Genomic DNA, 26,270 nt, shown 5'->3' with positions numbered 1-26,270 from the left:
AGTCAGGGGTTTGGACCACAGAGAGGGGTGATGAGGAGGATAGTCAGGGTTTGGACCACAGAGGGGGTGATGGGGGATAGTCAGGGTTTGGACCACAGAGAGGGGTGTTGGGGGATAGTCAGGGGTTTGGACCACAGAGAGAGAGGGTGATGGGGGGGGGGGATAGCAGGGGTTGTACCACAGAGAGGTGATGGGGGATAGTCAGGTGTTTAGACCACAGAGAGAGGTGATGGGGAAAGTCAGGAGTTTGGACCACAGAGAGGGGTGATGAGAGGATAGTCAGGGGGTTTGGACCACAGAGAGGGATGATGAGGGGATAGGCAGGGGTTTGGACCACAGAGGGGGTGTTGGGGGGATAGTCAGGGGGTTGGACCACAGAGAGGGGTGTTGGGGGGATAGTCAGGGGTTTGGACCACAGAGAGGGGTGTTGGGGGATGGTCCAGGGGGTTGGACCACAGAGGAGGGTGTTCGGGGGATAGTCAGGGGTTTGGACCACAGAGAGGGGTGTTGGGGGATAGTCAGGGGTTTGGACCACAGAGAGGGGTGTTGGGGGGGGATAGTCAGGGGTTTGGGCCAGAGAGGGGTGTTGGGGGGGGTGTTTGGAGGAGGGGTTTGGATAGTCACCACAGAGAGGGGTGTTGGGGGGATAGTCAGGGTTTGGACCACAGAGAGGGGTGTTGGGGGATAGTCAGGGGTTTGGACCACAGAGAGGGGTGTTGAGGGGATAGTCAGGGGTTTGGACCACAGAGAGGGGTGATGAGGGGATAGTCAGGGGTTTGGACCACAGAGAGGGGTGATGGGGGGGGGGATAGTCAGGGATTTGGACCACAGAGAGGGGTGTTGGGGGGATAGTCAGGGGTTTGGACCACAGAGAGGGGTGTTGGGGGATAGTCAGGGTTTGGACCACAGAGAGGGGTGATGGGGGATAGTGTTTGTACCACAGAGAGGGGTGGGGGGATAGTAGGGGTTTGGACCACAGAGAGGGGTGTTGGGGGGATAGTCAGGGATTTGGACCACAGAGAGAGGTGTTGGGGGGGATAGTCAGGGGTTTGGACCACAGAGGGGTGTTGGGGGGATAGTCAGGGGTTTGGACCACAGAGAGGGGGTGTTGAGGGGATAGTCAGGGGTTTGGACCACAGAGAGAGGGTGATGGGGGGATAGTCAGGGGTTTGGACCACAGAGAGGGGTGTTGGGGGATAGGAGGGTTTGGACCACAGAGAGGGGTGTTGGGGGATAGTCAGGGGTTTGTACCACAGAGAGGGGTGTTGGGGGATAGGAGGGGTTTGGACCACAGAGAGGGGTGATGGGGGAAAGTCAGGGGTTTGGACCACAGAGAGGGTGATGAGAGGATAGTCAGGGGTTTGGACCACAGAGAGGGGTGATGAGGATAGTCAGGGGGGTTGGACCACAGAGAGGGGTGTTGGGGGGATAGTCAGGGGTTTGGACCACAGAGAGGGGTGATGGGGGATAGTCAGGGGTTTAGACCACAGAGAGAGGTGATGGGGGGATAGTCAGGGGTTTGGACCACAGAGAGGGGTGTTGGGGGATAGTCAGGGTTTGGACCACAGAGAGGGGTGATGAGAGGATAGTCAGGGGTTTGGACCACAGAGGGGGTGATGGGGGGATAGTCAGGGGTTTGGACCACAGAGAGGGGTGTTGGGGGGATAGTCAGGGGTTTGGACCACAGAGAGAGAGGGGTGATGGGGGGATAGCAGGGGTTTGTACCACAGAGAGGGGTGATGGGGGATAGTCAGGTGTTTAGACCACAGAGAGAGGTGATGGGGGGAAAGTCAGGGGTTTGGACCACAGAGAGGGGTGATGAGAGGATAGTCAGGGGTTTGGACCACAGAGAGGGATGATGAGGGGATAGGCAGGGGTTTGGACCACAGAGAGGGGTGTTGGGGGGATAGTCAGGGGGTTGGACCACAGAGAGGGGTGTTGGGGGGATAGTCAGGGGTTTGGACCACAGAGAGGGGTGTTGGGGGGATGGTCCAGGGGGTTGGACCACAGAGAGGGGTGTTCGGGGGATAGTCAGGGGTTTGGACCACAGAGAGGGGTGTTGGGGGGATAGTCAGGGGTTTGGACCACAGAGAGGGTGTTGGGGGGATAGTCAGGGTTTGGACCACAGAGAGGGGTGTTGGGGGGATAGTCAGGTGTTTGGAACACAGAGAGGGGTGTTGGGGGATAGTCAGGGGTTTGGACCACAGAGAGGGGTGTTGGGGGATAGTCAGGGGTTTGGACCACAGAGAGGGGTGATGAGGGGATAGTCAGGGGTTTGGACCACAGAGAGGGGTGATGAGGGGATAGTCAGGGGTTTGGACCACAGAGAGGGGTGATGAGGGGATAGTCAGGGGTTTGGACCACAGAGAGGGGTGATGGGGGGATAGTCAGGGGTTTGGACCACAGAGAGGGGTGTTGGGAGGATAGTAGGGGTTTGGATCACAGAGAGGGGTGTTGGGGGGATAGTAGGGGTTTGGACCACAGAGAGGGGTGATGGGGGGATAGTCAGGGGTTTGTACCACAGAGAGGGGTGTTGGGGGGATAGTAGGGGTTTGGACCACAGAGAGGGGTGATGGGGGATAGTCAGGGGTTTAGACCACAGAGAGGGAGGTGATGGGGGGATAGTCAGGGGTTTGGACCACAGAGAGGGGTGTTGGGGGGATAGTCAGGGGTTTGGACCACAGAGAGGGGTGATGAGAGGATAGTCAGGGGTTTGGACCACAGAGAGGGGTGATGGGGGATAGTCAGGGGCTTGGACCACAGAGAGGGTGTTGGGGGATAGTCAGGGGTTTGGACCACAGAGAGAGAGGGGTGATGGGGGGGTGGGGATAGCAGGGGTTTGTACCACAGAGAGGTGATGGGGGATAGTCAGGGGTTTAGACCACAGAGAGAGGTGATGGGGAAAGTCAGGGGTTTGGACCACAGAGAGGGGTGATGAGAGGGATAGTCAGGGGTTTGGACCACAGAGAGGGGTGATGAGGGGATAGTCAGGGGTTGGACCACAGAGAGGGGTGTTGGGGGGATAGTCAGGGGTTTGGACCACAGAGAGGGGTGTTGGGGGATAGTCAGGGGGTTTGGACCACAGAAAGGGGTGATGAGGGGATAGGCAGGGGTTTGGACCACAGAGAGGGGTGTTGTAGGGATAGTCAGGGGGGTTGGACCACAAAGAGGGGTGTTGGGGGATAGTCAGGGGTTTGGACCACAGAGAGGGGTGTTGGGGGATGGTCCAGGGGTTGGACCACAGAGAGGGGTGTTCGGGGGGATAGTCAGGGGTTTGGACCACAGAGATGGGTGTTGGGATAGTAAGGGGTTTGGACCACAGAGAGGGGTGTTGGGGGATGGTCCAGGGGTTGGACCACAGAGAGGGGTGTTGGGGGGATAGTCAGGGGTTTGGACCACAGAGAGGGGTGATGAGGGGATAGTCAGGGGTTTGGACCACAGAGAGGGTGATGAGGGGATAGTCAGGGCTTTGGACCACAGAGAGGGTGATGAGGGGATAGTCAGGGGTTTGGACCACAGAGAGGGGTGATGGGGGATAGTCAGGGGTTTGGACCACAGAGAGGGGTGTTGGGAGGATAGTAGGGGTTTGGACCACAGAGAGGGGTGTTGGGGGGATAGTAGGGGTTTAGACCACAGAGAGGGTGATGGGGGATAGTCAGGGGTTTGGACCACAGAGAGGGGTGTTGGGGGATAGTGGGTTTGGACCACAGAGAGGGGTGATGGGGGATAGTCAGGGGTTTAGACCACAGAGAGGGTGATGGGGGGATAGTCAGGGTTTGGACCACAGAGAGGGGTGTTGGGGGATAGTCAGGGGTTTGGACCACAGAGAGGGGTGATGAGAGGGATAGTCAGGGGTTTGGACCACAGAGAGGGGTGATGGGGGATAGTCAGGGGTTTGGACCACAGAGAGGGGTGTTGGGGGGATAGTCAGGGGTTTGGACCACAGAGAGAGAGGGGTGATGGGGGGGATAGCAGGGGTTTGTACCACAGAGAGGGGTGATGGGGGATAGTCAGGGGTTTAGACCACAGAGAGAGGTGATGGGGGGAAAGTCAGGGGTTTGGACCACAGAGAGGGGTGATGAGAGGATAGTCAGGGGTTTGGACCACAGAGAGGGGTGATGAGGGGATAGTCAGGGGGTTGGACCACAGAGAGGGGTGTTGGGGGATAGTCAGGGTTTGGACCACAGAGAGGGGTGATGGGGGATAGTCAGGGTTTAGACCACAGAGAGAGGTGATGGGGGATAGTCAGGGGGTTTGGACCACAGAGAGGGGTGTTGGGGGATAGTCAGGGGTTTGGACCACAGAGAGGGGTGATGAGAGGATAGTCAGGGGTTTGGACCACAGAGGGGGTGATGGGGGATAGTCAGGGGTTTGGACCACAGAGAGGGGTGTTGGGGGGATAGTCAGGGGTTTGGACCACAGAGAGGAGGGGTGATGGGGGATAGCAGGGGTTTGTACCACAGAGAGGGGTGATGGGGGATAGTCAGGTGTTTAGACCACAGAGAGAGGGTGATGGGGGAAAGTCAGGGTTTGGACCACAGAGAGGGTGATGAGAGGATAGTCAGGGTTTGGACCACAGAGAGGGATGATGAGGGGATAGGCAGGGGTTTGGACCACAGAGAGGGGTGTTGGGGGATAGTCAGGGTTGGACCACAGAGAGGGGTGTTGGGGGATAGTCAGGGGTTTGGACCACAGAGAGGGGTGTTGGGGGATGGTCAGGGGTTGGACCACAGAGAGAGGTGTTGGGGGGATAGTCAGGGTTTGGACCACAGAGAGGGGTGTTGGGGGATAGTCAGGGTTTGGACCACAGAGAGGGGTGTTGGGGGATAGTCAGGGGTTTGGACCACAGAGAGGGGTGTTGGGGGGATAGTCAGGTGTTTGGAACACAGAGAGGGGTGTTGGGGGGATAGTCAGGGGTTTGGACCACAGAGAGGGGTGTTGGGGGATAGTCAGGGGTTTGGACCACAGAGAGGGGTGATGAGGGGATAGTCAGGGGTTTGGACCACAGAGAGGGGTGATGAGGGGATAGTCAGGGGTTTGGACCACAGAGAGGGGTGATGAGGGGATAGTCAGGGGTTTGGACCACAGAGAGGGGTGATGGGGGGATAGTCAGGGGTTTGGACCACAGAGAGGGGTGTTGGGAGGATAGTAGGGGTTTGGATCACAGAGAGGGGTGTTGGGGGATAGTAGGGGTTTGGACCACAGAGGGGGTGATGGGGGATAGTCAGGGGTTTGTACCACAGAGAGGGTGTTGGGGGGATAGTAGGGGTTTGGACCACAGAGAGGGGTGATGGGGGGATAGTCAGGGTTTAGACCACAGAGAGAGGTGATGGGGGGATAGTCAGGGGTTTGGACCACAGAGAGGGGTGTTGGGGGATAGTCAGGGGTTTGGACCACAGAGAGGGGTGATGAGAGGATAGTCAGGGGTTTGGACCACAGAGAGGGGTGATGGGGGATAGTCAGGGTTTGGACCACAGAGGGGGTGTTGGGGGGATAGTCAGGGGTTTGGACCACAGAGAGGGGTGATGGGGGATAGCAGGGGTTTGTACCACAGAGAGGGGTGATGGGGGATAGTCAGGGGTTTAGACCACAGAGAGAGGTGATGGGGGAAAGTCAGGGGTTTGGACCACAGAGAGGGGTGATGAGAGGATAGTCAGGGGTTTGGACCACAGAGAGGGGTGATGAGGGATAGTCAGGGGGTTGGACCACAGAGAGGGGTGTTGGGGGGATAGTCAGGGTTTGGACCACAGAGAGGGGTGTTGGGGGATAGTCAGGGGTTTGGACCACAGAAAGGGGTGATGAGGGGATAGGGCAGGGGTTTGGACCACAGAGAGGGGTGTTGTAGGGATAGTCAGGGGGTTGGACCACAAAGAGGGGTGTTGGGGGGGGATAGTCAGGGGTTTGGACCACAGAGAGGGGTGTTGGGGGATGGTCCAGGGGTTGGACCACAGAGAGGGGTGTTCGGGGGATAGTCAGGGGTTTGGACCACAGAGATGGGTGTTGGGGGATAGTAAGGGTTTGGACCACAGAGAGGGGGTGTTGGGGGATGGTCAGGGGTTGGACCACAGAGAGGTGTTGGGGGATAGTCAGGGGTTTGGACCACAGAGAGGGGTGTTGGGGGATGGTCCAGGGGGTTGGACCACAGAGAGAGGTGTTGGGGGGATAGTCAGGGGTTGGACCACAGAGAGGGGTGTTGTAGGGATAGTCAGGGGGTTGGACCACAGAGAGGGGTGATGAGGGATAGTCAGGGGTTTGGACCACAGAGAGGGGTGATGAGGGATAGTCAGGGGTTGGACCACAGAGAGGGGTGTTGGGGGATAGTCAGGGGTTTGGACCACAGAGAGGGGTGTTGGGGGGGATAGTCAGGGTTTGGACCACAGAAAGGGGTGATGAGGGGATAGGCAGGGGTTTGGACCACAGAGAGGGGTGTTGTAGGGATAGTCAGGGGTTGGACCACAAAGAGGGGTGTTGGGGGATAGTCAGGGTTTGGACCACAGAGAGGGGTGTTGGGGGGATGGTCCAGGGGTTGGACCACAGAGAGGTGTTGGGGGATAGTCAGGGGTTTGGACCACAGAGAGGGGGTGTTGGGGGGATAGTCAGGGGTTTGGACCACAGAGAGGGGTATTACAGGATGGTCCAGGGGTTGGACCACAGAGAGGGGTGTTGGGGGGATAGTCAGGGGTTTGGACCACAGAGAGGGTGTTGTAGGGATAGTCAGGGGTTGGACCACAGAGAGGGGTGTTGGGGGATAGTCAGGGGTTTGGACCACAGAAAGAGGGTGTTGGGGGATGGTCCAGGGGTTGGACCACAGAAGGGTGTTGGGGGGGATAGGAGGGTTTGGACCACAGAGAGGTGTTGGGGGATAGTCAGGGTTTGGACCACAGAGAGGGGTGTTGGGGGGATAGGAGGGGTTTGGACCACAGAGAGGGGTGTTGGGGGGATAGTCAGGGGTTTGGACCACAGAGAGAGAGGGTGATGGGGGGGATAGCAGGGTTTGTACCACAGAGAGGGGTGATGGGGGATAGTCAGGGGTTTAGACCACAGAGAGAGGTGATGGGGGAAAGTCAGGGGTTTGGACCACAGAGAGGGGTGATGAGAGGATAGTCAGGGGTTTGGACCACAGAGAGGGGTGATGAGGGGATAGTCAGGGGTTGGACCACAGAGAGGGGTGTTGGGGGATAGTCAGGGGTTTGGACCACAGAGAGGGGTGTTGGGGGATAGTCAGGGTTTGGACCACAGAAAGGGGTGATGAGGGGATAGGCAGGGGTTTGGACCACAGAGAGGGGTGTTGTAGGGATAGTCAGGGGTTGGACCACAAAGAGGGGTGTTGGGGGATAGTCAGGGGTTTGGACCACAGAGAGGGGTGTTGGGGGATGGTCCAGGGGTTGGACCACAGAGAGGGGTGTTCGGGGGATAGTCAGGGGTTTGGACCACAGAGATGGGTGTTGGGGGATAGTAAGGGGTTTGGACCACAGAGAGGGGTGTTGGGGGATGGTCCAGGGGTTGGACCACAGAGAGGGGTGTTGGGGGATAGTCAGGGTTTGGACCACAGAGAGGGGTGTTGGGGGATGGTCCAGGGGTTGGACCACAGAGAGAGGTGTTGGGGGATAGTCAGGGGTTTGGACCACAGAGAGGGGTGTTGTAGGGATAGTCAGGGGTTGGACCACAGAGAGGGGTGATGAGGGGATAGTCAGGGGTTTGGACCACAGAGAGGGGTGATGAGGGGATAGTCAGGGGGTTGGACCACAGAGAGGGGTGTTGGGGGGATAGTCAGGGGTTTGGACCACAGAGAGGGGTGTTGGGGGATAGTCAGGGGTTTGGACCACAGAAAGGGGTGATGAGGGGATAGGCAGGGGTTTGGACCACAGAGAGGGGTGTTGTAGGGATAGTCAGGGTTGGACCACAAAGAGGGGTGTTGGGGGATAGTCAGGGGTTTGGACCACAGAGAGGGGGTGTTGGGGGATGGTCCAGGGGTTGGACCACAGAGAGGGGTGTTCTGGGGGATAGTCAGGGGTTTGGACCACAGAGAGGGGTGTTGGGGGATAGTCAGGGGTTTGGACCACAGAGAGGGGTGTTGGGGGGATGGTCCAGGGGTTGGACCACAGAGAGGGGTGTTGGGGGATAGTCAGGGGTTTGGACCACAGAGAGGGGTGTTGTAGGGATAGTCAGGGGTTGGACCACAGAGAGGGGTGTTGGGGGATAGTCAGGGGTTTGGACCACAGAGAGGGGTGTTGGGGGATGGTCCAGGGGGTTGGACCACAGAGAGGGGTGTTGGGGGGATAGGAGGGGTTGGACCACAGAGAGGGGTGTTGGGGGGATAGTCAGGGGTTTGGACCACAGAGAGGGGTGTTGGGGGATAGGAGGGGTTTGGACCACAGAGAGGGGTGTTGGGGGGATAGTCAGGGGTTTGGACCACAGAGAGGGGTGTTGGGGGGATAGTCAGGGGTTTGGACCACAGAGAGGGGTGATGAGGGGATAGTCAGGGGTACAGTAAGCTAGTAGTTACCCAACCATCTGGATCTTATCCTGGCTCTGCACTAGAGGAGATAATAAACCATGTGTATTGAGGACAGGAGTAATGTCCCAGCAGACTGGCTTGTAAGAGAGAGGGACATATGGGAGTCTGTTGGAATGAGCTGGAATCTGACCTAGGATCAGATAGGAAATACTCAGAGGCTCCCACTTGCCTCTCATATTATCTGCTCCCATAAATCATCATCATGGGTGAAGTGAGCATGCTCAGTAGAGACCGCAGCAGCATCTACAGTAGTCTCCCTCAGAGTGACACCCACCCCTGCAGTGTTACCCTGGCAACAACACACTCAGCCAGGGTAGGTGTGTTTGTGGAGACGTGGGACTGGTCTGGGGTTATAGGGCTGGGGGTGCGGGGTTAAAAGGGGGCGCAGTGAAAAGGATCAGGGGTGGGTGGGGTCATTGTTTGAGGGGTTACCTGTAGTGGGGGTGCTGGAAGTGACAGTGTGGAACCTCTGAAAGAACAGTGAAATGCATTGAGACTCTCATCCATGTTGGTACCCTAACAATGCTGTCACCATTAAGGTTCTGACACCTTTCCCTGGACACTCAGACAGTACATGACAGTGTCACTTCTCTGCCTCTCTTGCTTGCCCTCCTTTTCTTCCCTCTGTCCATCACAGCCCACCTCTCTGTGACTTTGTATCCCCTTTGTGCCTTTCCTTTCCCAATGGGCACACACTGGTCGAAACGTGGAACAGACGTCTGTGCCTAGTGGGTTCTTCTTTTAGGCCTCTCTGGCTTTTTTCACTTCATGCATCTTAAGCTCTACCCATCTCTCCTGTCTTTCACCTTCTCTTCTCATCATCTCTCTCCATCTCCAGACGTACATCTCCCTCTACATTCCTTTGTATTCCTTCTAGATGCTCTTTCCCTCTCCGTATGTTCCTGGTCTCCTCCCTCCTCTGTCCTTGTCTTTCCTGTCTCTACCCAGAACCCAACCCGTATCCCCCATGTCTTACCCATCTCCTCCAGTTCTGAGGTCATGGATTTGGAGCGGAGAGCGATGGCCGGAGTGCTTAGTCTTTTACTCTGCTGGGGGACTGTGGAGAAAGGAAAGCATTATCATCCTCGTCCTCGTCCTCATCCTCATCACCATCATCGTTGTCGTAGTTCCAGACCCTGTGTTGTCTCTTACTTTTCTTTCTCTGGCCATCCTCCATGTCAGGGTTGCGTGTCACCATGACAACCTTGACCATGAGGGCGTTTCCACCTTGCCTGATCATGTTGACCACCTGCCTGTGTCCCACCTTCACCACATTCTGACCATTCACCTGAGAGAGGGGGGGGGGGTAGAGGTGAAGAAGAAGAAGTCCATGTAATTGGTTAGAGAGGGTGATTTTTCATAATAACAGTCATTGTGAAGAATCCAACTTCAGCTCCCATCATGCCCTAGCAGCACACACCTCAATGAGGAAGTCTCCCATTCTCAGACCGGCTCTCCAGGCCACGCCTCCTTCGTCGACAGACTCCAGGTACTGCAGTGCTGGGAAGGCTGGGGTGGGAGTGAACTCCTCGATGGGGGTCTGAGCTGAAGACAGAGAACAGAGGGGTAACCAGCATTATGTCATAACCACTGTAATAACTAGACTGATGAAGCCCTGGCAGCACAGTGAGACTGTCCAAGTGTGTTCATCTGTGTGTGTGTGTGTGTGTGTGTGTGTGTGTGTGTGTGTGTGTGTGTGTGTGTGTGTGTGTGTGTGTGTGTGTGTGTGTGTGTGTGTGTGTGTGTGTGTGTGTGTGTGTGTGTGTGTGTGTGTGTGTGTGTTAAAGGCCTGTCTGTTTGCCTGACTGTCTATCAACAGCTGATCGCACGTGTTTCCTTACCCTTGGCTCCTCTCAGCACAAAGCCAAAACCCTCACTGTCTTTTTTCTGCAGAAGCACTGTCTTCTCCTTGATGATATAGTCACTAAGAGAGAGGACAGAGAGAGATGGGGAGAGACACTTAGCGATAACATGAGATACATTAAAAAAAGGAGTGGAAAAAGGGGACAGCAGGAAGAAGAGAAAGAGAGAGAGAGGTATGAGAGAGAGAGGTAGGAGAGAGAGGTAGGAGAGAGAGGTAGGAGAGAGAGAGAGAGAGAGAGAGAGGTAGGAGAGAGGTAGGAGAGAGAGAGAGGTAGGAGAGAGAGAGAGGGTAGGAGAGAGAGAGGTAGGAGAGAGAGAGGTAGGAGAGATAGGTAGGAGAGAGAGGTAGGAGAGAGAGAGGTAGGAGAGAGAGAGAAGTAGGAGAGAGGTAGGAGAGAGAGAGAGGTAGGAGAGAGAGAGAGAGGTAGGAGAGAGAGAGGTAGGAGAGAGAGAGGTAGGAGAGATAGGTAGGAGAGAGAGGTGGAGAGAGAGAGGTAGAGAGAGAGAGAGGGTAGGAGAGATAGGTAGGAGAGAGAGAGGTAGGAGAGAGAGAGAGGTAGGAGAGAGGGGGAGGTGGAGAGAGAGAGGTAGGAGAGAGAGGGGAGAGATAGGTAGGAGAGAGAGGTAGGAGAGAGGTAGGAGAGATAGGTAGGAGAGAGAGTTAGGAGAGAGGTAGGAGAGAGAGAGATAGGAGAGATAGGTAGGAGAGAGAGAGGTAGGAGAGATAGGTAGGAGAGAGAGGTAGGAGAGATAGGTAGGGAGAGAGTTAGGAGAGAGGTAGGGAGAGAGAGAGATAGGAGAGATAGGTAGGAGAGAGAGAGGTAGGAGAGATAGGTAGGAGAGAGAGGTAGGAGAGATAGGTAGGAGAGAGAGGTAGGAGAGATAGGTAGGAGAGAGAGTTATAGGAGAGAGGTAGGAGAGAGAGAGGTAGGAGAGATAGGTAGGAGAGAGAGAGGTAGGAGAGAGAGGTAGGAGAGAGAGGGGTAGGAGAGAGAGGTAGGAGAGAAAGGTAGGAGAGATAGGTAGGAGAGAGAGAGGTAGGAGAGAGAGAGGTAGGAGAGAGAGAGGTAGGAGAGAAAGGTCGGAGAGAGAGAGGTAGGAGCGAGAGAGGTAGGAGAGAGAGGTAGGAGAGAGGTAGGAGAGAGGTAGGAGAGAGAGGTAGGAGAGAGAGAGTTAGGAGAGAGAGGTAGGAGATAGGTATCCCCCTGCATACATGCACACTGCCCCAGGAGGGAGCCTTAATCCTGGGAGAGAGAGGGAGGTGAGAGGGGTCAGGGACTTTCTGAAATGAGGGCACATTTTTAAGCACATGAATGAATACATTTAACTGTCTCTGCCCTGACTCAGCTCCCCAGAGCTGGGCAGTGGGTTTTGTATTTCCTGTGTCCTCTCTGGGGTCAGGGGTCAGCTGATGACATAATGCACCAGACCAGGGGCTCGCTGGGCAGCCTTGTGTCGGCGACTAGGTGAGGTACAGTGAGATTGCGCTGGGTTGGTTGACAGAAAGACCAGAGATGTTGTTCCAGAACCTCACTCTCTAAGATGCTAGGCTATATATGATGATGACGGTTGCCTGAGCAACAAGCTACAGGACGTAGGATCTAGCTGGTGTAATATAGAGAGGCCTGACTACACTGGAAGAGAGAAATGTATGCACAGCTAGGTGCTCTGATGTCACAGACGTAGTCATCCAAAGAAGAAGAACCCTCACATGTAGAGCCAATAAAGAGGTCAGGTTATGTTGGTCCGCCTCGCTAAAATAGCCTCATGAATAAACAGGGATAATGAGTATGGGAGATGACGATAATTGGCAGTTTCCAGTTGCTATCTAACTAGAGTACATGGAGCTATCATGGAAAGACCACAGAAGAAGTGGGAATACCCACAAGCACCTGCATGTCAGCCACTTGATCCCCTTTTGGAAGACCTAGTTTAGGTAGTTAACCAGTCATCCAATGATTCAACTAGCTACTGTCAACATACTGTTTACCTTTAATAATGTTTACGTACTGTATGTTGCTGGACTGTTTTTCTTCCCTTCTTCTTCTTCACCCAGGCCGTCCCCTCCACTGGCATAGCAACTCGCATAGCAACTCACTTAAATACAGTCATTTGCCAGCATGAACCAATGAGCACCACACAATCACGGACTGCATCCATCTGTAATGACACCTTCCTCATAATTGAGCCTAGTGCACCACTGTTGACCAGAGATGAATGGGATCTATATGGGGAATAGGGTGTAATTTGGGACCCGCCACACCATGGGGATTGGTTTGTTAGGTTGGTTATGTTCCTCACACAAACATTCCTCTGGACTGCAGCCCAGTACTATACTGACACAAGCTCTCCTGTCATCAAGTCTGTCACCAACTCAAGGTTGTGCATACCGTAATAACACCACACAATCATCTAACCATGTTCCTCCTACATACATACCTACTGTATCTCCAATGTAACTGATCCATGCGACACAATCTAGAAGTAAGAGCCGGGGGATATGGACAAAAATCCCTATCGTGATAAATTACCTCAATTAATGCTGTAACCATAAATAGAATGATACGTTTAGAACATGAATGTGAACCACAGTTTATAACATTAATAAATGTGCACCACAGTTTATAACATTAATGTGCACCACAGTTTATAACATTAATGGGAACCACAGATTATAACATTAATGTGAACCACAGTTTATAACATTAATAAATGTGCACCACAGTTTATAACATTAATGTGAACCACAGATTATAACATTAATGTGAACCACAGATTATAACATTAATGTGAACCACAGTTTATAACATTAATGTGCACCACAGTTTATAACATTAATGTGAACCACAGTTTATAACATTAATAAATGTGCACCACAGTTTATAACATTAATGTGAACCACAGATTATAACATTAATGTGAACCACAGTTTATAACATTAATGTGAACCACAGTTTATAACATTAATGAATGTGCACCACAGTTTATAACATTAATGAATGTGCACCACAGTTTATAACATTAATGAATGTGCACCACAGTTTATAACATTAATGAATGTGCACCACAGTTTATAACATTAATGAATGTGCACCACAGTTTATAACATTAATGAATGTGCACCACAGTTTATAACATTAATGTGCACCACAGTTTATAACATTAATGTGCACCACAGTTTATAACATTAATGAATGTGCACCACAGTTTATAACATTAATGAATGTGCACCACAGTTTATAACATTAATGAATGTGCACCACAGTTTATAACATTAATGTGAACCACAGTTTATAACATGAATGTGCACCACAGTTTATAACATTAATGTGAACCACAGTTTATAACATGAATGAATGTGCACCACAGTTTGTAACATTAATGTGCACCACAGTTTATAACATTAATGTGCACCACAGTTTATAACATTAATGTGCACCACAGTTTATAACATGAATGTGCACCACAGTTTATAACATGAATTAATGTGCACCACAGTTTATAACATTAATGTGCACCACAGTTTATAACATTAATGTGAACCACAGTTTATAACATGAATGAATGTGCACCACAGTTTATAACATGAATGAATGTGCACCACAGTTTATAACATGAATGTGCACCACAGTTTATAACATTAATGTGCACCACAGTTTATAACATGAATGTGCACCACAGTTTATAACATTAATATGCACCACAGTTTATAACATTAATGTGCACCACAGTTTATAACATGAACGTGCACCACAGTTTATAACATGAATGAATGTGCACCACAGTTTATAACATGAATGAATGTGCACCACAGTTTATAACATGAATGTGCACCACAGTTTATAACATGAATGTGCACCACAGTTTATAACATTAATGTGCACCACAGTTTATAACATGAATGTGCACCACAGTTTATAACATTAATATGCACCACAGTTTATAACATTAATGTGCACCACAGTTTATAACATGAACGTGCACCACAGTTTATAACATGAATTAATGTGCACCACAGTTTATAACATGAATTAATGTGCACCACAGTTTATAACATGAATTGATGTGCACCACAGTTTATAACATTAATGAATGTGCACCACAGTTTATAACATGAATGTGCACCACAGTTTATAACATGAATTAATGTGCACCACAGTTTATAACATTAATGTGAACCACAGTTTATAACATTAATGTGCACCACAGTTTATAACATTAATGTGCACCACAGTTTATAACATTAATGTGCACCACAGTGTATAACATTAATGTGCACCACAGTTTATAACATTAATGTGAACCACAGTTTATAACATTAATGTGCACCACAGTTTATAACATTAATGTGCACCACAGTTTATAACATTAATGTGCACCACAGTTTATAACATTAATGTGCACCACAGTTTATAACATTAATGTGCACCACAGTTTATAACATTAATTAATGTGAACCACAGTTTATAAAATGAATGTGAACCACAGTTTATAACATGAATGAATGTGCACCACAGTTTATAACATGAATGTGCCCCACAGTTTATAACATTAATGTGCACCACAGTTTATAACATTAATGTGAACCACAGTTTATAACATTAATGTGCACCACAGTTTATAACATTAATGTGCACCACAGTTTATAACATTAATGTGCACCACAGTTTATAACATTAATGTGCACCACAGTTTATAACATGAATGAATGTGCACCACAGTTTATAACATTAATGTGCACCACAGTTTATAACATTAATGTGAACCACAGTTTATAACATGAATGAATGTGCACCACAGTTTATAACATTAATGTGCACCACAGTTTATAACATTAATGTGCACCACAGTTTATAACATGAATGTGCACCACAGTTTATAACATTAATGTGAACCACAGTTTATAACATGAATGAATGTGCACCACAGTTTATAACATTAATGTGCACCACAGTTTATAACATTAATGTGCACCACAGTTTATAACATTAATGTGCACCACAGTTTATAACATTAATGTGCACCACAGTTTATAACATGAATGAATGTGCACCACAGTTTATAACATTAATGTGCACCACAGTTTATAACATTAATGTGCACCACAGTTTATAACATGAATGAATGTGCACCACAGTTTATAACATTAATGTGCACCACAGTTTATAACATTAATGTGCACCACAGTTTATAACATGAATGAATGTGCACCACAGTTTATAACATTAATGTGCACCACAGTTTATAACATTAATGTGCACCACAGTTTATAACATTAATGTGCACCACAGTTTATAACATTAATGTGCACCACAGTTTATAACATGAATGAATGTGCACCACAGTTTATAACATTAATGTGCACCACAGTTTATAACATTAATGTGCACCACAGTTTATAACATTAATGTGCACCACAGGTTATAACATTAATGTGAACCACAGTTTATAAAATGAATGTGAACCACAGTTTATAACATGAATGAATGTGCACCACAGTTTATAACATGAATGTGCCCCACAGTTTATAACATTAATGTGCACCACAGTTTATAACATTAATGTGAACCACAGTTTATAACATTAATGTGCACCACAGTTTATAACATTAATGTGCACCACAGTTTATAACATTAATGTGCACCACAGTTTATAACATTAATGTGCACCACAGTTTATAACATGAATGAATGTGCACCACAGTTTATAACATTAATGTGCACCACAGTTTATAACATTAATGTGAACCACAGTTTATAACATGAATGAATGTGCACCACAGTTTATAACATTAATGTGCACCACAGTTTATAACATTAATGTGCACCACAGTTTATAACATTAATGTGCACCACAGTTTATAACATTAATGTGCACCACAGTTTATAACATGAATGAATGTGCACCACAGTTTATAACATTAATGTGCACCACAGTTTATAACATTAATGTGAACCACAGTTTATAACATGAATGAATGTGCACCACAGTTTATAACATTAATGTGCACCACAGTTTATAACATTAATGTGCACCACAGTTTATAACATTAATGTGCACCACAGTTTATAACATTAATGTGCACCACAGTTTATAACATTAATGTGCACCACAGTTTATAACATTAATGTGCACCACAGTTTATAACATTAATGTGCACCACAGTTTATAACATTAATGTGAACCACAGTTTATAACATGAATGAATGTGCACCACAGTTTATAACATTAATGTGCACCACAGTTTATAACATTAATGTGCACCACAGTTTATAACATTAATGTGCACCACAGTTTATAACATTAATGTGCACCACAGTTTATAACATTAATGGTGAACCACAGTTTATAACATTAATGTGCACCACAGTTTATAACATTAATGTGCACCACAGTTTATAACATTAATGTGCACCACAGTTTATAACATTAATGTGCACCACAGTTTATAACATTAATGTGAACCACAGTTTATAACATTAATGTGAACCACAGTTTATAACTATTATCCTTTAAACTACTACTACTAGTTTGATGGTTGTCCCATTAACAATCACCCATATTAGAAAACTTATTTCATTTCAAACTTCAATCAATCAATCAAATGTATTTATAAAGCCCTTCTTACATCAGCTGATTTCACTAAGTGCTGTACAGAAACCCAGCCTAGAACCCCAAACAGCAATGCAGGTGTAGAAGCACGTGTAGATCTTCACATTTCTCTAGTATAGGATACTTATCGTAGTGAGTGGTACCAGCAAAATGCCTGCGATAAGTGATCGGTATGGTCGGTGTGGATCATTTGGGGTTTATCGTCCCAGCTCTGCTATAAGTATTGGTAACATCATCTAGAAGCATAGCAAGGGGACTGCTACCTATGGCACAGCATGCACCTCTCAAACCACTTCTCATTCTCTTATACACTAATGTTTGTACACATGCACAGGGGCACACATTGATAACACACACACACACACACACGTACACACACCATATGTAGACACAGTAGAAGCAGAGCCACTAGCGGGGATACATGTTATAGATCTGCCTCCTATACCTTGTTCTCAATCAACAACAGCTCACAGACCGTCACACACAGAGACCCACAAACACGACACACACACACACATTCTGCAGATGTGAGAAGCAGCAATTATCAGACAGTTGTGTCGGTACTGTGTTGCTACTGAAGGCAGACGTACAGACACAGACACGGAGAGGGAGAGGAGAGTGATTAATGTACATGGAGACACAGCTAGGCTGTAACGTTACTGCTAATGTACCGGGCTGTGCATGTGTCTCTCCTTCCTCACTACACACACACACAGTCACAGACGCACACACACACACAGGCGCACACACGGACACACATACAGGCTCATGCATTGCAACACATCCCATCTGTCTATCGATTAGTCTTCCTAATCACTCCAGTCTACCATCCATGTCCACATGCATGCTCCTCTCCCTCCCTCCCACCCTCCCTCCCCTCACCATCCCTCTATCCTCCAGCCCTGCGACCAGTGAGAAATCAAAAACAGCCAGTACCTGTAAATGAACCAGACACTCCTATTCATGGGGCCTAGCGACGGCCAGGAAGAAGAGAGGGAGAGATCCTCCTCGCCGCATCCCCCCATCGCCATTTCCCCCCCTCCTCCTCCTCCTTCTCGTCTTCCAGCGAGAGAGCAGTGAGTACGAGCCGAGGGAGGGGAGGAGAGGAGGAGAGAGCGATGGAGAGAGAGAGAGTGAGGGCCTAGCTCTCCCAGCCCCTTCATACTTAAGACAGACAGAGAACGAGGGAGCAGGAGAGAGATGGAGATGGTTCACTGTGACTGCGACACAGAGAGAGAGAGAGAGAGAGAGAGAGAGAGAGAGAGAGAGAGAGAGAGAGAGAGAGAGAGAGAGAGAGAGAGAGAGAGAGAGAGGGGAACAAGAGAGGGAGAAGGAGGGAGTGTGTGAGTGAGGGGGAGATGGTTTAGCATAAAAAGGGAGAGAGATATGAGGTAATTTTGAGAGAGAGGAGAAAGAGCGGGCCAAGGGGTGATGGGGTTTGTTTGCTGAGTATGTGACTATTTCATACACCAACAGAATATAAAGAGAAAAGAGACGCACAGACGCGCACACACATACACACACTCAAACACATTCCTTTCTCCTTTCTTCTATCTCTGTATATATCTCTCTCAGTGGTATTCACCGAGTCTGTCAATCACTGTTTTCCTCCTCAGTTATGATTCTCCATTCACAAGAACGGATGCATTTTGGATGAGTTAAGGCCATGTTCTGTTTGACTCCTCTCCCTTGCCGTAACTCACTCCAGATAGGGAGATACTGTATAACGCACTGACTGTTGCTCTGAACGGCTGAGGCTTGCATGCTGTCATCACAATCACAATGTTTTTCACAACTCATATATGTATACAGGCTATTTATGATCCTTATGATCGATGATTCAGCTATTATCAAATTCACATAGAAATTGGACTTCTTTGAAAGCACGTCTAAGAAGCAGTAGATGTGTTCTATGTGAGCTATTTCTATGCTTCCCGTTCTTAAGTTTAGTTTTTGCGTCTTTTACTTTCAGTTTTGTACATCAGCTTCGACCAGCTGAAAATACAACATTTTGGGTTATTGAAAATGCATTTCACAGCGGTTTAGATTGTACAATGATTCTCTACACTATGCATTGCTTGTTTTGTCAAAATGAACTGAAATCAGGAGAACTATTAGAATTTTAGCAACCAGGAAATAGTAAAGAGATTTCTGTATATTGCACCTTTAATAAACCAAATATAGACAACACGTGAATTCTATATTCTCTCTCTCTTTTTCCCATCTCCTACCACCTGTCAACCTGTCTTCCTCCCATCTCACGTCTCTACCATCTCCCCATTTCTGTCATCTCTGCACTCGTTTTGTCCTACCCCTCTTCCGTCCTCTCTACTTAAGTGACCCTACATGCCCTTAGATCACTCTTAACATCTCCCCTCCCCCATGGCCTTTAATCAACACACACACATGTACACAGTCCCCTCCCCTCTCCTCCTCTTTCCTCTCTCACATTGTCTGTAAACAAAGCAGAGTGCATGAATGAAAAGAGGAGAGCGAGGCAGGGAAACGGGAGGAAGGAGACGCATCAAGACAGACAGGAAGAAGAAGAGAGATTCAGCTGGGGATGAGCAGCAGAAGGAAGAGAGAGAATTAGAGCGAGAGAGATTCTCTTTAAAAGGGCACTCACATCATCTCTGTCAGTGCTTCATTCGATGTATGTCGATGTTGTCTTCTGTCGCCTTTTCCTCCCTCCCTCCCTCTCTGCCTCCCTGTCTCTCGCTCAATCTCCCCCTCTCTCTCCCCTACCTCTCTCTGGTGCCTTTCTGCCTTCACTGCCTATTGCTGTTCTTCTCTTCTCTCTCCTTCCCTCCCTCTCTGTTCGTTTCTCTCTCTGCATGTTAAGCTATACTGCTGTGAATTTAGTGTATGGCCGCGGACGCGTGTGTGTGTGTGTGACGGAGGGAGAGAGAGAGAGAGAGAGAGGGAGAGAAGGAGAGAGGTAGAAAGAGAGAGGGAGGGAGAGAGAGAGAGAGAGATTGAGTGAGAAAAAAGAGAGAGCGGGAGAGAGTGAAAGAGAGAGAGAAAGAGAGTGAGAGTGAGAGAGAGATTGAGTGAGAAAAAAGAGAGAGCGGGAGAGAGTGAAAGAGAGAGAGAAAGAGAGTGAGAGTGAGAGAGAGAGATTGAGTGAGAAAAAAGAGAGAGCGGGAGAGAGTGAAAGAGAGAGAGAAAGAGAGTGAGAGAGAGAGAGAGAGAGAGAGAGAGAGAGAGAGAAAGAGAGTGAGAGTGAGAGAGGGAGAAAGAGTACAAGGGGGAGGGGCAAGCGAGTGAATGTTGGCAGGTGTTTGGTCATGTTAGTGTGTGTGACTCATGTGTGTGTGGTCATGTATGTGTGACTCGTGTGTAACTCGTGTGTGTGGTCATGTGTGTATGTGTGTATGTGTGCATGAGTGTTCACCTATAATGTAAAACGTACAATGTGCACCAGAATGTGATTTGAAAGCACCTCTTGTGATGGAGGGCAATAATCCACTCTTCTCCAGAATGTGTGTGTGCTTCCTTGTCCCTATTTCACAGACCGCTGCCCCAGAACAGTTGTCATGTGTGTTACTAGGGGAGTTCACTGCCATGGGCTCTGAGACACAGGGAGAGAGGGGGCACGGAGGAGGGAGGCTTATTTGGATGGAAGAAGAGAACAAGGAAGGAAGGAAGGAAGGAAGGAAGGAAGGAAGGAAGGAAGGAAGGAAGGAAGGAAGGAAGGAAGGAAGGAAGGAAGGAAGGAAGGAAGGAAGGAAGGAAGGAAGGAAGGGGAGGAAGGAAGGGGAGGACGGAAGGAAGGAAGGAAGGAAGGAAGGAAGGAAGGAAGGAAGGACGGACGGACGGAAGGAAGGAAGGAAGGAAGGAAGGAAGGAAGGAAGGAAGGAAGGAAGGAAGGAAGGAAGGAAGGAAGGAAGGAAGGAAGGAAGGAAGGAAGGAAGGAAGGAAGGAAGGAGGGAGGAGACAAGTAAAGGAGTAAAGAACGGAGGATAAGGACAAATAGGGAGAAAGGAGGAATGGATTGATAAAGATGGACACTAGGGGTGAAAATGTATAGAGAGAGAACATCTCTCCCTGATCATCTCTCCTCTTCCTCAAATCCTTGTTAATGTAATCGCTGTGCCACAATATCAATTTAAGCCATTCATTTAGCTGACTGCCGTCTCGACCGAGCCTTGTTAAACTGTCACAGCTAGTCAGAGCAGTAAAAGCCTGCTTCATTAGACAGATCAGGAGGTGTACAAGATCTCTTACTGTCAATATAAAAACATCTTCCATCTAAAAGCGGATTGAAAGGTGATGAGGTGAAAGTGGGAGAGAAAGGGGGGTTGTTCATTCACGTCTATTTCCTCTCCTGCGTTCTCTCTCCCTTTTCTCTTCTTCGTCTACTTCTACATAGTGTAGAATCTCTCCTCTTCACCTCCTTTCTTGCTCTGTTCATCTCTCTCTCCCTCCAGAGTGCCCTTCACTGTCTGTTCTCCAGATGGAAACACCACAGGGGAGGGAGGGTGATGGAGAGAAAATGAAAAAGAACAGGGGGTGAGTAAAACGGTGATGAATAAAAATAAAGGGAGCGATAGAGAGAGAGAGGTGGAAGGGGTGACAAAGCCAAATATAGAGGAGTGGAAGAAAGCAGGGTGAGATGGATCCACACCAGTGCTCTGATAAAAACAGACTTAGCAGTGAGTTAGCAGTGAGTTAGCAGTGAGTTAGCAGTGAGTTAGCAATGAGTTAGCAGTGAGTTAGCAATGAGTTAGCAGTGAGTTAGCAGTGAGTTAGCAGTGAGTTAGCAATGAGTTAGCAGTGAGTTAGCAGTGAGTTAGCAGTGAGTTAGCAATGAGTTAGCAGTGAGTTAGCAGTGAGTTAGCAGTGTCACAGACTGACTAAACAACCTGGAGTTTTATATGGTATCGGGTACATTTGTTTAAATATCCCTGATGTGGGTGTAGAAACGTTTGTGTGAGTTTCCATGCAGGTGTCAGTTGCTTGGTAAAGTACGTAAGTCTAAATGAAATTACGCAAAATAATGAATGCTTTTGTGTGTGTTTGTGTTGTCGAGATGGCAGTGTGTTTATGTCTTTGTCAATAATTGTCCAAGTCCAGGACCGTTAAATTGGTTTGCCTCATAACAGAGCCTCTCTGAGCCGCCACGCAAAAACATGACATTAATAAAGAGAAGGACATTACATCACTAGGTGTTAATGAGAGGAGTTACACTCCAAAGTGTCAACGGAGCGATCTGGAAGTAAACAACAACAACAACGACAACATAATCAACAAGCACATCAGTAGAGGACACGTTCGATGACAGTCTACAGAAGTTCAGATATCAGACCAGTACTGTATATAACTTCAGATATCAGACCAGTACTGTATGTAACTTCAGATATCAGACCAGTACTGTATATAACTTCAGATATCAGACCAGTACTGTATATAACTTCAGATATCAGACCAGTACTGTATGTAACTTCAGATATCAGACCAGTACTGTATATAACTTCAGATATCAGACCAGTACTGTATATAACTTCAGATATCAGACCAGTACTGTATATAACTTCAGATATCAGACCAGTACTGTATGTAACTTCAGATATCAGACCAGTACTGTATATAACTTCAGATATCAGACCAGTACTGTATGTAACTTCAGATATCAGACCAGTACTGTATGTAACTTCAGATATCAGACCAGTACTGTATATAACTTCAGATATCAGACCAGTACTGTATATAACTTCAGATATCAGACCAGTACTGTATATAACTTCAGATATCAGACCAGTACTGTATGTAACTTCAGATATCAGACCAGTACTGTATATAACTTCAGATATCAGACCAGTACTGTATGTAACTTCAGATATCAGACCAGTACTGTATGTAACTTCAGATATCAGACCAGTACTGTATATAACTTCAGATATCAGACCAGTACTGTATGTAACTTCAGATATCAGACCAGTACTGTATGTAACTTCAGATATCAGACCAGTACTGTATGTAACTTCAGATATCAGACCAGTACTGTATATAACTTCAGATATCAGACCAGTACTGTATGTAACTTCAGATATCAGACCAGTACTGTATGTAACTTCAGATATCAGACCAGTACTGTATGTAACTTCAGATATCAGACCAGTACTGTATGTAACTTCAGATATCAGACCAGTACTGTATGTAACTTCAGATATCAGACCAGTACTGTATATAACTTCAGATATCAGACCAGTACTGTATATAACTTCAGATATCAGACCAGTACTGTATGTAACTTCAGATATCAGACCAGTACTGTATATAACTTCAGATATCAGACCAGTACTGTATATAACTTCAGATATCAGACCAGTACTGTATATAACTTCAGATATCAGACCAGTACTGTATATAACTTCAGATATCAGACCAGTACAGTACTGTATATAACTTCAGATATCAGACCAGTACTGTATATAACTTCAGATATCAGACCAGTACTGTATATAACTTCAGATATCAGACCAGTACTGTATATAACTTCAGATATCAGACCAGTACTGTATGTAACTTCAGATATCAGACCAGTACTGTATATAACTTCAGATATCAGACCAGTACTGTATATAACTTCAGATATCAGACCAGTACTGTATGTAACTTCAGATATCAGACCAGTACTGTATGTAACTTCAGATATCAGACCAGTACTGTATATAACTTCAGATATCAGACCAGTACTGTATGTAACTTCAGATATCAGACCAGTACTGTATATAACTTCAGATATCAGACCAGTACTGTATATAACTTCAGATATCAGACCAGTACTGTATGTAACTTCAGATATCAGACCAGTACTGTATATAACTTCAGATATCAGACCAGTACTGTATATAACTTCAGATATCAGACCAGACCAGTACTGTATGTAACTTCAGATATCAGACCAGTACTGTATATAACTTCAGATATCAGACCAGTACTGTATATAACTTCAGATATCAGACCAGTACTGTATCAGATATCAGACCAGTACTGTATGTAACTTCAGATATCAGACCAGTACTGTATGTAACTTCAGATATCAGACCAGTACTGTATATAACTTCAGATATCAGACCAGTACTGTATGTAACTTCAGATATCAGACCAGTACTGTATGTAACTTCAGATATCAGACCAGTACTGTATGTAACTTATCAGATATCAGATATCCAGTACTGTATATAACTTCAGATATCAGACCAGTACTGTATGTAACTTCAGATATCAGACCAGTACTGTATGTAACTTCAGATATCAGACCAGTACTGTATGATAACTTCAGATATCAGACCAGTACTGTATATAACTTCAGATATCAGACCAGTACTGTATGTAACTTCAGATATCAGACCAGTACTGTATGTAACTTCAGATATCAGACCAGTACTGTATATAACTTCAGATATCAGACCAGTACTGTATGTAACTTCAGATATCAGACCAGTACTGTATGTAACTTCAGATATCAGACCAGTACTGTATGTAACTTCAGATATCAGACCAGTACTGTATGTAACTTCAGATATCAAACCAGTACTGTATGTAACTTCAGATATCAGACCAGTACTGTATGTAACTTCAGATATCAGACCAGTACTGTATGTAACTTCAGATATCAGACCAGTACTGTATATAACTTCAGATATCAGACCAGTACTGTATGTAACTTCAGATATCAGACCAGTACTGTATATAACTTCAGATATCAGACCAGTACTGTATATAACTTCAGATATCAGACCAGTACTGTATGTAACTTCAGATATCAGACCAGTACTGTATATAACTTCAGATATCAGACCAGTACTGTATGTAACTTCAGATATCAGACCAGTACTGTATATAACTTCAGATATCAGACCAGTACTGTATATAACTTCAGATATCAGACCAGTACTGTATATAACTTCAGATATCAGACCAGTACTGTATATAACTTCAGATATCAGACCAGTACTGTATGTAACTTCAGATATCAGACCAGTACTGTATGTAACTTCAGATATCAGACCAGTACTGTATATAACTTCAGATATCAGACCAGTACTGTATGTAACTTCAGATATCAGACCAGTACTGTATATAACTTCAGATATCAGACCAGTACTGTATATAACTTCAGATATCAGACCAGTACTGTATATAACTTCAGATATCAGTAGATCACCCAAACACAATCCATCGCACATTAGATCACCCAATCACAATCCACCGCACAGTAGATCACCCAGTCACAATCCATGGCACAGTAGATCACCCAATTAAAATCCATCGCACAGTACAATCCAATTCACAGTAGATCACCCAATCATTGTCTCTAGTGGATCACTTCCACACATACTACAGGTGAGGTTAATATACAGTATATTACCCATAGTCCCAAACACAAGTTGACACAGTACTGTAGATCACTCTAACAAAGCCCATCTTACAGCTACCCAACTCACTCCAACATACCCCAAGCATATCCAGGGCAAGATCACTCAACTCACTGACTTCCAGGTAGACCTCTGAGTATGACGCTGTAGAGAAAGAGAAAGTCTCCCCATCCTTACCTGGGAGCGTCGAAGCTGTCGTAGGAGCCCACGGTGTAATGGCGGAACAGTCTCTTGGCTTTCTCACTGCGGCTCTCTAAAACACACGACCACAGTGTTATCAGCATGATGGCTGCCTGCCTGCCACACTGACCAACAGTGTCACTACAGTCACACGCTGCTGTTAGACTACAGCCTGAACCTCGACAGTAAACGTCTCTATTGAGTCTCTAGATACAGTCAAACCAGCTGTGTTTACCACTGCCTTAGGCCTTAGTGGTGGGCAGACACCACTACTACGACTAGTGTAGGACCTTCCTTCCCTGTCAACTCACACCTTGCTTCTGCTGCTCTAATCATTCTGAGAGTCTAGAGTGTTACTTCCCCAGTGTTACTACCTAACTGTAGACCTCCTGCTAAATGTGTTGTTTTTTATGCCTGTGTGTCTGTGTGTAGCAGCCAGCGCTGCCGTGTGTGTAAGTGTGTGTGTGTGTTTCTGACCAATGAGAGGGGAGAGAGAGAGGCACGCTGCATGTGTCTGCAGGTGTGTGGTCAGGGTCTCACCTGAGCGGTTGTCCTGGCTACGGACTGCCACTTCCTCTACACAGTCTGAGGGGAACCAGCCGGTCCGTCCCTTAACCGTGCCCTCCCAGAACCCTCCTCGCCCACACTCAGCACTGCATGAGGGGACAGGAAAGAGCGTCGCACGTCAGAGCCATTACCTCACACAGTCAGGA

The 26,270-nt window shown here is 47.4% G+C and overlaps 1 protein-coding gene across 1 annotated transcript in view; it reads right to left on the bottom strand.

Annotated features, from left to right (window-relative positions):
• Positions 1–8,906: 8,906 nt before the first annotated feature.
• The window catches only part of LOC124028094 (SH3 and multiple ankyrin repeat domains protein 1-like), a 31,200-nt gene continuing 13,836 nt past the window's right edge, over positions 8,907–26,270 (bottom strand). Inside the window, 6 exon segments of the mRNA XM_046340243.1 lie at positions 8,907–9,575; positions 9,671–9,806; positions 9,939–10,063; positions 10,360–10,442; positions 25,555–25,630; positions 26,098–26,203. Of these exon segments, the coding sequence (XP_046196199.1) occupies positions 9,337–9,575; positions 9,671–9,806; positions 9,939–10,063; positions 10,360–10,442; positions 25,555–25,630; positions 26,098–26,203 (765 nt within the window). The 3' untranslated portion in view covers positions 8,907–9,336.

The sequence above is a fragment of the Oncorhynchus gorbuscha genome, unplaced genomic scaffold (assembly GCF_021184085.1).
Source record: "Oncorhynchus gorbuscha isolate QuinsamMale2020 ecotype Even-year unplaced genomic scaffold, OgorEven_v1.0 Un_scaffold_3744, whole genome shotgun sequence".
NCBI classification, from domain to species: Eukaryota; Metazoa; Chordata; class Actinopteri; order Salmoniformes; family Salmonidae; genus Oncorhynchus; species Oncorhynchus gorbuscha.
This window is presented reverse-complemented; position numbering and strand designations above follow the sequence as displayed.